The sequence below is a fragment of the Engraulis encrasicolus genome, chromosome 19 (assembly GCF_034702125.1).
Source record: "Engraulis encrasicolus isolate BLACKSEA-1 chromosome 19, IST_EnEncr_1.0, whole genome shotgun sequence".
Classification (NCBI taxonomy): Eukaryota; Metazoa; Chordata; class Actinopteri; order Clupeiformes; family Engraulidae; genus Engraulis; species Engraulis encrasicolus.
Window position 1 is genome coordinate 2975878 of NC_085875.1, and position 12500 is coordinate 2988377.

The 12500-nt window shown below is 43.1% G+C and overlaps 2 protein-coding genes across 2 annotated transcripts in view; both read right to left on the reverse strand.

Moving 5' to 3' along the window:
• LOC134435107 (NACHT, LRR and PYD domains-containing protein 3-like) overlaps positions 1 to 4601 on the reverse strand; it is an 11031-nt gene extending 6430 nt beyond the window's left edge. The window contains exons 1-2 of the mRNA XM_063183939.1: positions 4540 to 4601; positions 1 to 317 (exon numbers count right to left, since the gene is read on the reverse strand). The exon at positions 1 to 317 is cut by the window's left edge and continues 1603 nt beyond it. Of these exons, the coding sequence (XP_063040009.1) occupies positions 1 to 317; positions 4540 to 4601 (379 nt within the window). The remainder of the gene's footprint in view (positions 318 to 4539) is intronic.
• The window catches only part of LOC134435159 (NACHT, LRR and PYD domains-containing protein 3-like), a 24790-nt gene extending 17711 nt beyond the window's left edge, over positions 1 to 7079 (reverse strand). Inside the window, exons 1-2 of the mRNA XM_063184011.1 lie at positions 6937 to 7079; positions 4845 to 4967 (exon numbers count right to left, since the gene is read on the reverse strand). Coding sequence (XP_063040081.1) covers positions 4845 to 4967; positions 6937 to 7079 — 266 coding nt within the window. The remainder of the gene's footprint in view (positions 1 to 4844; positions 4968 to 6936) is intronic.
• Between the last annotated feature and the right edge of the window lie 5421 nt (positions 7080 to 12500).

Below are 12500 nucleotides of genomic sequence, written 5' to 3' on the forward strand. Positions count from 1 at the left end.
CAGACTCAGAAACTCTCTTTGAGTCCTCGGAATCCTCATCTTCCTCTGAGTCATCGGATTCCTCGTCTCCCTGGAGACTGTTTGAGTCATGGAAGTGTCTGTCTTGTCTCCAGGATGCTCTCTCTATCTGTCTGACCTCGTGCTCATCATTGGTCATACCCCTCCATCCCCCCTCTGTGATGTAGAGATCTGTGTAGACCTTATTCAGTTCTGTGGAGCTTCCCTGCTCTATTCTGCCCTCAATCAGACACTGAAATCTCTTCAGCAGATGAGACTTGTGGATCTGCTGCATTTCCTCCACTTGATCCAGTTGTTGTCTGAGAGTAAAAAAACAGGAATAGATATCAACTTGAATCACAAATATTTGCATGATAATCAGATCTAATGACACACTCTCTCTCTCTCACAGAACCACCCACCCACCCACACACCCACACACACACCCACACACACACACGCACACACGCACACACGCACACACACACACACACACACACACACACACACACACACACACACACACACACACACACACACACACACACACACACACACACCAGTAGCTAAACAGCTGTTGTACTACAGCAGGGGTGAAGAATCTTTTTTAGCCAAGGGGCCATACTATGAGCACCAACCAGGATCCCCCCCGCACTTTAGGCCTATATTCAAGGAGTCCACTTTACCATCAGACCACACCTTCAGTAGGGCCCCTGAAAATACAACTTGAATTGCAAATGTAATTTGTAACATTCCTTTACAAAATACCCCCACCTTGCCTTTCCCCACCCCTTGACTATGAGCATATGCACCAACATAAACACAGTCAGAGACTTTGTAAGAAAAACTCAAACAGCACATACGCAAACAGACAGACAGGCAGGTAGGCAATAAGACAGACAGACAGGCAGGCAGGCAGACAGATAGACAGGTAGGCAGGCAGGCAGACAGACAGACCCCTTACTAAAATCGACAATGGTTTTACTATGAGAACTAACCCTGGTTTTTAGTTATTCATAGTTGTCACGTTTCTTTGAGCACGGTTTGTGAATATGGTTTAACCATGGTCTAACTATGATTTAACCATAGTCTGACTTTGGATTTATCATGGTTTAACTATGCCCTTGCAAAAATTAATAAAAAATGTACTTTGAAAACTAACCATGGTTTAGTGATTCATTACATTACACTGAGCTGACACTTTTTAAAATCCAAAGCGCCTTACAGATATTACAGGCTATTGGCTACAGTCTCCACTCCGTTCTTCCTCTTCCCAATTGGTTGTTGGCCTTTCCTGTTTCATCTAAATTGGCACCCCTGCCACCGCCACCCACGGCTTTCACCTCGCCAGCAGTGCCACTCCCGGTTCCCACGGGTTCATGTGCCATTTTGGTGTCTAACCCTGGGGCAGTGTGGGGTAAGGTGCCTTGCTCAAGGGCACTTCAGCCATGGAGGGAGGTGTACGGAATGGTAAGGGCAGGATTAGAACCTGCAATCCTGTGATCTAGTCCAACTCCCTATTGATGATTTGGTTACTACGTATGGTATGGTAAGTATGGTTATATTACTACATTAAAACCATGGTCGTAAGGGTAAGGGATAATAATGACATACCATGGTATAACCATGGTTACTACATAAAAATAATAGTAATACCATGTAGGTACAATTCCTGCCACTTCTCTACGCAGAGAAACTCATGACAAAGTTATGAGAATCATGTGACTCAAACTGATGATGATTGAGACGAAGGTCATCAATAATCATTAGTAAAAGAGTTACTTCCCCTCTGACCACCAAATGGCTGGCCCAGGGTCCCTGTCCATGTTGTCCTCAGTCCTCCTCCTTTAGGAGGCGCTGTGACCAAAGCCCCGTTCACAATCACCTGGTTATCAATCACCTTTGATAACCCATTGTCTTCCCCTAAATCCTCACTCTAGTTTTGACTGCTGGACAGACGAGACGCATAGAGCAACTTGCGCAACTTTGGACAAGTATTGTTGATATCTGGCCGAATATCAACATAGACTGCTTAGTTCATCTTAAAACACCTTTGCAAAGAATTCCTCACTTCAAGTCTTAGATCTTGCCTGGACATATCTGTAAGACTTTCATCCGGACACTGTGAACTAAAGGCGAGTTCACTGCGAGAAAAGCCACGCACGCCTCCGTGGAACAAACTTCTCGCATTTGGGATTCAACCGAAGCCGCAACAACAAAGACTTTTGCAAACCCCAAACTTCCGAGCGGACGCACCGAGCCCTTCGAAACTTTGGACTGCATTCCCATTTCCAGACGGACGTACCGAGCCTTTGGAAACTGGATCTTCCCTTTCATCTCACACAGTAGGCACTGGGCATAGCTTATGTACTGAGATAGATGTGTTTTTGAACTATGACTTGAGTTATTTTTCATGTGCACATGTTTATTTGCATTTCTCCTGCTTCTCTGTCTATCCTTCTTCTTAGCTTAGGTTCCCCTCTGCTAACCCATTCTGTAGGCCTATTACTGGCTACTAAGCCTAGCGACCCCGCTTGTGGCGTTCGCACGGAATAGTTCAAGTATTGATTTAACCATCAATATTCGGAACTCTCCGAGGACCGTCATAGCGCGGCCGTTTCGCTGACTAGTCCAGAAATACACGCGCTGCGCCTTTTGTTGTAACTGGCCATAGCAGGCCCTAGGTTAGCAACGCAACGCTAACCATTTATTTACACAGACACGCATAGCCACTAGAGTTCCATCTCTCTTTCCCTTCTCTCTCTATCTCTCTCCCTCTCTCTCGTTCTTTCACTCTCTCCTTTTCGAAATATTTGATTCTCAGAACCCTCCGAGCATTTCGGTACTCTTTTATACACTGTGAGTGCATAATCTGTAGTAAACCATTCTCTGAATAGCCAACTCTGCTCGGAGCGCTCTGCAAGTTAGCCATTAGCCAAGTTGGGCTTGCAGCGCCTACACAAGCACGCTGAAACCCCACTTCCTGTAGTTTTACAACTCGTAATGGCTGCGTAGACGGCAACGTCTCCCACTTGCTATTTCTTTTATTTCGTTTTCTTTCTCTCCCTGTTCTTCTCGAACTCGTTATCATTAATTCCAGAACCCTTTGATACATTTGCGCGTCCACTAAGGGACTTGAAGCGCCTGAAACCACAAGGTTTACTTGCTACATAGCTGCTAGCTATCCCTATTGTTCACGGTTCTGATGCTAACGTTAACCTAGCCGAGAGGACGCCATTGTTGCCCAGCAACAGGCATACACACAGTAATCAGCGCGAGTTCCTCCCACTGACTACTACTCTCTCATCCCCTTTCATTCCTCTCTCTATTCCACTCGGAATTGTGTGCATTTATTACAGAAACCTAGACATTGTTGTGGACCCTTTGGGCCTTGCCTAGTCGACATTAGGCCTTTGCTAAGCAGCTACTTATCAGTAGCCTTTCCATTGTCTATGCTTTCTGTAGCTAATGCTAGCTTAGTCAACCACACACACACACACACACACACGTGGTAGCCTATAGCAACCAGACCCCTGCTACACACACACACACACACACACACACACACACACACACACACACACACACACACACACACACACACACACACACACACACACACACACACACACACACACAGGCTGAACGCCTGTCCCCCTCTTCTTTCTTTTCCCCTCTTTTATTTTCTTTCTTGTTTTATATTATTGTGCCTTATTATTGTTATTATTCCATTTAACCGACTTTGAATGTAATGCATTTTATTAGATTACCTAGTAGTTAATAAAAGTAAATCATTTGATTGCATTTTGTTGTCCTTGTTACTTTGTACACCCAACCAACCTATTATTAGAACTTTGCCTTCAGATCAACCTTTGTGCTTGTGTGACCCAGCTGATCACAGAGAATAGGTCTCATACTCTCATTGTTCACTGTGGCCCGCTGAGTAACCCCAGTACAAAACTTATTATTAATTCTGTGTTTAGCAATTTATTGTTTAATATTGTGATTGATAATCCAAGGATTTTATGAGACGGTCCTTAAATTACATTTTAATTAATTTGTTTATTAATAACAATTAATTCATAATTAATTAAATTCCCAAACGAGATTTTACCTTCAATTCCTGGTATAGCCGCATGAGGAGTAAATCCACGCACAGCTTCCCATACATTAACGTAACTTCAATTACATTACCGGTGCGGTCCGTGTAAGAATTCCGATTCTTACGCGACTGTACCTACATTACGTGGTGCGGTCCGTGTGAGGATTTCAATTCTCACGCGACTACCCCTACAACCATAGTAAGCCATATTACAATTATGGTATGACTAGGTTCAGAGTACTTAGTGTAAACGTGACATACCATGGTAAAATCATGTTAAATCATGGTAACCCATGGTCGATTTTCGTGAGGGACACACACACGGGCAAGCGTGCGCACGCACGCACGCACGCACGCACACACACGCACACACACAGAACAGAAGACAGAACACACTTGACAATAAAGCCGACTTGACTTGACTTGATGTCTGATCTTACCTTTGAGGTGAAGAGTCTCCTTTGAAGTTAATAACATCCTCTTTGGACTGGTCACTCTTCATAGACGCACAGGTGGGTGCAGGAGAGGGTGGTCTCCCCTGAGACACAGACTCCTCCATCCTAGACAATAAGACAGGGATTAGTCTGTGTGTGTGTGTGTGTGTGTGTGTGTGAGAGAGAGAGAGACAGACAGACAGACAGACAGACAGACAGACAGACAGACAGACAGACAGACAGAGACAGACAGACAGACAGACAGAGACAGACAGACAGAGAGAGAGATGTGAGTAGAGTACTGTTCTTACTGTTGAGGTGAAGAGTCTCCTCCTTTGAAATTAATGGGGTGTTCCATGGAGTCATCACTCTTCATAGACTCACAGGTGGGTGCAGGAGAGGGTGGTCTCCTATTAGACACAGACTCCTCCATCCTAGACAATAAGACAGGGATTAATGTGTTTGTGTGTGTGTGTGTGTGTGTGTGTGTGTGTGTGTGTGTGTGTATCACTTAACGACAGTACAACACAACGTCTCACTCCACAAAACTGCAGAACCACAATACTGAAACATTTCCAAACTCACGCAGTTCAGCACTGGACAGCGCTACGCCTTCAGGGAAAATTAACCTGTCTACCTGACGCCGACCACAACGCATCCCACGCTGCTCTACGCAACACATCTCTGCACGACGACATACATAAATTCACCATCAAATCCCGGCTAGAAGTGCTACCAACAAAAGCGAACTTGGCCACGTGGTATCCAACCCAGCACGAACCATTCTGTATGCTACACCAGGACCAGCAAAGAGAAACCATGGCGCATATATTAAACGGCTGCCCTGCTTACAAAGGACTATATATCGCACGGCACGACCGCATTGTAGCGTTGACCTTAAAAGAACTGCGCAATGCAAACAACTTCCCTTCAATCCATTCTGGACGTGTTGCAGTGGACTGCTTTTCCCTAACAAATGATCAGTGTGATACATTGGGGGGTGTCATCAATCATTCACCCAATACACCTGATCTGACATTAGTCAGTGAACAGGATAAATCCATTATTCTGGTAGAAATTGGTTGTTGTTTTGACAGCTACATGGAAACGTGCTTTTCCTCCAAAATATTGAAATACCAACCATTGTGTAATGCATTAAACAACTGTGGCTATTCCTGTAAAACCATAACATTAATCTTTGGCAGTTTAGGCCATGTACATAAAATGTGTGTGCGTGGCTTACAGATCTGTGGACTCCCTAAACAACAGGCAAAAAGATTGACCAAATTCTGCTCAGTATCCAGCATAATCGGGAGCCTCTTCATCTGGAGACGGAGGTGCCACATGTATCCTTAAGACACTCAGTGCGCAGTTTCTTTTAGTTTTGTGTAAACTCCTATAACATTTGGCTTGTGCTATGATAAATGTCTATCTGTCAATCCAAATAAAGAAGTAAACTGTATGTGTGTGTGTGTGTGTGTGCGCGCGCCCGCCATTGTGCATGCATGTGCACGTGTGTGTAACTCTGTATGTGTGTGTGTGTCTAAATAATTTTTATACTGTATCAAATTAAAGAAAGGCACTCAACACAAAGACTCAGACAGAGACGTTCCAAACGTTTTAGAATGTACTCTGATCAGAGGGAGGGAAACAGCCTTACAGGTAGGTACAGCAGCATGTTTCCTCTCAAAGAGGCAGAGTGTTGCTTGTAGGGTGTATAGTGATTTTCAAAAACACACACATAGACACATCCTTCTCTGGCCACGTGGAAAGTCTAACTTTAGCTCTCATCAGTTTGTCCAAGAAAAGGGGACACCAAAGTAAACAAAAGGGCCTTTTCCATGCTCGTCGTTTAAGAGATAAACAACAGAACAGTAGGGAGAGAGAGACAAAGGGCCTTTTCCATGCTCACTCAAAGTTTTAAACATTCATAAGGTTATAAGGTTATAGTTTTCATGATAATACTTGAATACAACAATATTTTCACACTGTGTGTGAGTGAGAGAGAGAGAGAGAGAGAGGGCGAGAGAGAAAGAAAGTGAAAGTGAAAGCCCATTGGGAAACTCCAACTCCCATTGTCATTGTGACACAGCACTCCACAGCACACAAGTGAACACTGCACACTGCACACAACGAAATTGCATTTATGCCTCACCCGTGCAAGGGGGCAGCCCTCAGTGGCGCCCCATGGGGAGCAGTGCGGTGGGACGGTACCATGCTCAGGGTACCTCAGTCATGGAGGAGGATGGGGGAGAGCACTGGTTGATTACTCCCCCCACCAACCTGGCGGGTCGGGAGTCGAACCGGCAACCTCTGGGATGCAAGTCTGACGCCCTAACCGCTCACCCATGACTGCCTTAGAGAGAGAGAGAGAGAGAGATGTGAGTAGAGTGCTGATCTTACTGTTGAGGTGAAGAGTCTCCACCTTTAAAATGAGCCATGGACACATCATCCATGGACACATCATCCATGGACACATCACTCTTCGTAGACACACAGGTGGGTACAGGAGAGGGTGGTCTCCTCTTAGAGACAGACTCCTCCATTCTAGACAACAAGATATAGATTAGTGTGTGTGTGTGTGTGTGTGTGTTTGTGTGTGTGTGTGTGTGTGAGAGAGAGTGTGTGTTTGTCTGTCTGTCTGTCTGTCTGTCTGTTCATTATCAATATACAGTATGTATGATCCGTAGGCTATTTCGAGTTTTGATCCGACTGCTCTTTGGTGCCAGATGGGCAATCTCCACTCTCCTCCCAGACAGGCATATTTATTTCACGCCAGAGTGGCCTCATGCAAAGGCCGAACTGCCTCAATTATCGCATGCTCCCCTCCTAAAAGCTAAACGAGTGGGGACTGCCATAATGTTCTTTTGGTGGCAGCTAATGCTAATAGCTAATGCTATCACAAGAGGTACACAGATACTACAGCTATCAAGGTCTCACACAGAGAATAACAGTGTATGCGTGTGTATGTGTGTGTGTGTGTGTGTGTGTGTGTTAATAGTGGCAAAGAAATTAGATACTTACTGTGCGTTATTGTCTAGATAGTTCTGTCTTCGGAGATTAGACGTTTCGGCCTCAGATAGGAAATCTTGGATGTGTGTGTGAACCAAACCGGTTCATCAGGGTCTGTTGTGTGTGTGGGTGGATTGAGTGCCCATGCGCATACATGTAAGCACGCTCTGTGTGTGTGTGTGTGTGTGTGTGTGTGTGTGCGTGCGTGCATGCGTGCATATGTGTGCGTATGTGTGCATGCGTGTGCGTGTGCGTGTACTTGTGCGTGTGTATGCGTGTGTGTGTGTGTGTGTGTGTATAGGTATAGTTTCGCTAAAAAATTATGTTTTTATATATTCCAATTATTTTTTATTGAGTTTCACATATAAAATCATGTATCAATAAGATCACGAATGAAGAACAGAAATATGAAATTCGTCTCACAATTAACCATCCGAGTTGATCCATGAATGTGGAATAACATAACAATTTCAAACCTCTCTCTCTCTCGCTCTCTTAGTTCAGGTGGTTAAAATGCCAAACAAAAGCCGTTTTTAAATACAATAGCCTAGATACATCTAATGGCCATATTACAGTTTTTCTCGATTGCCTACACACAATTTTCGGAATCGGTCTTCGAATTCTCAAAACTCTACACACAAATCTCCAAACCTAGTAAGTAGAACACTGAAGAAAATACTGTAAGTTTCTACTGTGTTTCAAGTTGAGTTTTTTTCATAGCAATAGGCTATACAGTAATGTAATGGGTTTTTTGTACTGCCAAATAGGCAGTGTGGTTTATCTTTGTGTTATTTTTGTGAAAAAGACATAAAAATCTTTCTGTTTCTGTTTGTGTGTTGTGGGAATGAAGTTTTTCCAATGTCACAGTATGCATGCAATCCAGAACAAAAAAAGCCCAAGTTACTGGGAGAAATTAGTTTTACCCTGTGCCCAACAGTGTTTTAATGGGTCTGCAAATGTGTATTGTAGTGACTGTCTGTGTGTGTCATTTGACGACAAAATGAGGTTTTTAGAAGAGAGTACATTGTTTTGAGACAAGACGTGCATTTTTCAGAGGTAGTGAAGAGTTTGGCCCGTATATATTTTACATATTTTTAAAAATATTAAAAAATTGCACTAATGTATTGTAAAATATTGGGTGACCACATGAAAGTTATGTCTTGAATAACATATTTTTTAGTTCAAAAACTAAACAAATGGGTTTTCTCCTTGCATCCACTCATTTTTCATCAATATGACATGCAATGTGTGTCCTTATGGGGTGATGATTTCAGATTGTAAGCCGGTATGAAGAGAGTTTGCCCATGTGATGAGGAAGTGAACATAGTTGCAGTTGATTGTAGTGTTGTGAATGACAGTGTGTTCCATGAGAAACCCAGTGTTTTTCTTTATGAAAATTGAGTGTAATCCAGAGAATTGTGTGTAATGGTGTGAAAAGAGTGTGTTTTAAAACTGGAATTTGAGTGTTAAGTAGGAATTGTGTTTAGTGTTCAGTGACATTGGTTAGGGGAGTTGGGAAATGGGTGAGATGTTCCGAGAATTGTGTGTGAAGTACCAGAACTTGTGTGGAGGCAATCGAGAAAAACTGTAACAGCTAGCTTAGCAACTGTCAGCCAAACCCATTCAAACTCTACAGGACATTAGCGAACCCTGTTTTAGGAGCTAGCCGTCACACCACAAACAAACAAAGAGGCTTCTTTGCTACTACCACACTACAACCTTATATCATTTTCAGGATGGCCTTTTATGGATATTTTTTGGGAGTTGTACTACTGAAATAAAACACCGTTTCTCCTCCCTGTCAAGTAAACTCCAGTGATTTCCTGCCAAGTCAACCGCATCGTGTTTTTCCTTTTCCTTCAAACCTCCGCGGTTGGGTAGAAGAATAGAACACCACTGATATCAGGGCCAAGTACTCGCTGAACTGCTGCAAGCACATTGACCAATCACAGTGCAAGAGCATAGCTCAGCTCACGGACATTTCAGCCTGGGAGAACCATGCATGTACCGCAGCCAGGGGTTGTTTTATCGCTGCACAGGGGGGCGTGGTGGCTACTTTTCAATGCTGCACCTCCGTGGAGGTGCTACTATGAATCACCCTTTACTCTCTCGCACGCACACACACACACACTGCACACACACAAGAATTCACGCACTCGCACATTCACACTCCATATTTGTAATAATGTTAACAATTGTAACAGTAATAATACTACTGATAATATAGGAATGAGTACAAAGCAAAAGTAAGTCAAAAACATGAGCAAATAGAAACAAAAAAGAGAAAAGTTAAGTAATAACAAATAAAACTAAAAACTCAAATTATCAATAAGGAAGAAAGGATAAGGTAAAGGGGAAAGGGTGGGGATTTGTGAAGGGAGTCGGGCATCAGTCAATCAGCTTTGCAGAGGGGATAGTGCTGAAGTACCGGTAAGTCAGAAACGGTTGCCAAGTCTTTTTATGCTTCTTAGAGGAACCTCTGATCCTGATCCTAAGTTCCTTTAGTTTTAGATGGGTCATTACCAATTTGATCCACTGGCCATGTGATGGTGGAGACCTGTCCTTCCACTCAAGAAGGATAAGACGGCAGGCAAAAGATATGATAGAGGAGAGCAAAAGATATGGCTTGGGTGTGACTGTTAGAGATGGGGAATTCCTCTGGCACCACACCAAAGATGGCAGTCAGTGGGCCAGGTGTGATTTTTTTGACCACGCATGTTGGAAATTGTATCAAATATTGAGGACCAAAAGGGGGCAATAGACAAAAAAACATATGGCTCAGAGTGGCAGGGGCACTGAAACACCGTTGACAGGTAGGGTCTGTCTCTGGAAATATTTTGGCAAGTTTGGTTCTAGAAATGCAGACGATGGAGGACTTAAAACTGGAGTAACCCGTGTCTTATACAGAGTGATGACTTGTGTACTCTTTCTACGGCTGCCTGCAACACAGAGTCTGTGATGTCTACGTGTAATTCCCTTTCCCATGCCTCCTTGACATGGTTGAGAGAGGGGCTGGAGATACCTTGTAAAATGTTGTATAGTTTGGAGACACACCCTGGCCGAGCTGGGTCGAGAGAGACGCAGTTATGAACAGGGCTGTACGGTGGGACAGAAGGAAAAGATGGGATTTACTTATGAGTGAAATCTCTGATTTTGAGATACCTAAAGAAGTGTGATCTTGGAATGTCATATTTTTGAATCAGGCAATCAAAGGATACAAATATTGAATCTTGAAATAGATCAGCAATGCACTTGAGACCTCTCTGGAACCAAATGTGGAAGGCTGTGTCCATAAGCGCCGGTTTAAATAGGGGTAACGACTAATTGGCTTGTTTAAAGCCAAAATAAACTCAAAACTGTTTCCAAATGCGGAGAGTACTGGTTACAACAGAATTATCTGAGTGCAGTTTTACATTTAGTGGCAACGGGGAACAAACAAGCACAACAGCATCAGCGGACCCAATTTTTTTTCATGTTGCTTATGCACCACTTTGTCTGACAAAGTTGTACAAGAAAAAAGGATGCATGCATTGCGGTCTCTGGAATTTTTTGGAAGGCATTGGAACAATCACCAAGGAGTTTCGGTCTAAATGTAACTGCCTGGCCCTCATGAAGTTTATGTAAGTCTGATGTCTTTACTCCTTTCATTAGTGATGATGTTTTGGATGCTTTAGCCTACTAGCCTACAGGATGAGAATGGCAAGTTGCTAAAGGAATTTCTTCTCTCAACATGTGCACTAGCATTTATGCTAGCAGAATTATTTTCATAACTAGCATGACATATTATGCTGTTGTTTTTTATTATGCTTAAAGGGACACTGTGCAGGAAATGGTCAAAAAACTGCACGGTACTGCAACTATGCTGCTCATTGAAAGTGGGCTGCCTATTGCCAAATTTGATATTTACATGAAAGTTTACTAAGTAATAAACAAATATTTCCTAGTATGGTCCAAGTAGAGTCATTTCTGCAGCTAAAAATGGCTATTTTTTTTATTCAAAATGGCGGACCATGGAGAAGATCCCCCTTTTCATGTATGAAAAGTGTAATTTTTCCAGTCATAATGAATACTTAAAATTTGATGGTGGTGGTAAGTATTCATGAAAAAGGTAACATGGGCAGCATGAATTCTGGAAATAAACAAATAAAAATCTCACACAGTGTCCCTTTAAGTTAGTGCACAGCTTTGCACAGTGTAGCTTATGGGGAGTAACTAGAGTAGCGAAGCATTGGCATTTAGACATCCTGTTGATTGTACACTTAAAGCTTAGTGAAGAAGGTCGGGCGCGCACAAATACACTCACACACCAACCATATCTCACTCCATATCGTGGTGTCACCACAAAATTAATCTGTAACAGCCGTAGCGTCGTTATGATAAAGCCCCGTTTTTCGTAGTTGGGCAACACTTCCACGGTCTATGCATTTGAATGGGCTGTCCGAGTCGTGGTAGCTTTACGATTCATCCGCCAATTTTAGTGGGCAACCAGTGCATGCTACACAGAAGACCACAAAGGTGTCAATATAATCCTGTGGTGCAAAAACAGGGAAAATAAATCAACATGAACATTAAGTCATAAATCAACATGTACACAAAGTCATGATGGGCCTACAGCTGTGAGAGCGTTCACAACACAAATTCACGTCATGTCATTTCTTTGTGAAATAAACATGCCATGGCTTTTAGAATCTGACATCGTCCACACACTAATAATGTAGTTTTATCTGCATATCGATTGGATTGTCGTTTCATTTCGAAGCCTAATTTGGAATATATTTGACTAAGAAATTCATGGTTACTTCCGCAATGGCACCATATCAAAAAAGGAGACGCGGCTTCCATTATGACAGTTGCCCCAGCTATGCTGCTTAGGCTGCCTAATCAGTGCTCAGTCCTTTGCACTTTGCACTTTGGCCAAAATCTTTGGTGTGGCGCCGCTGGGTTGCATGAATCTA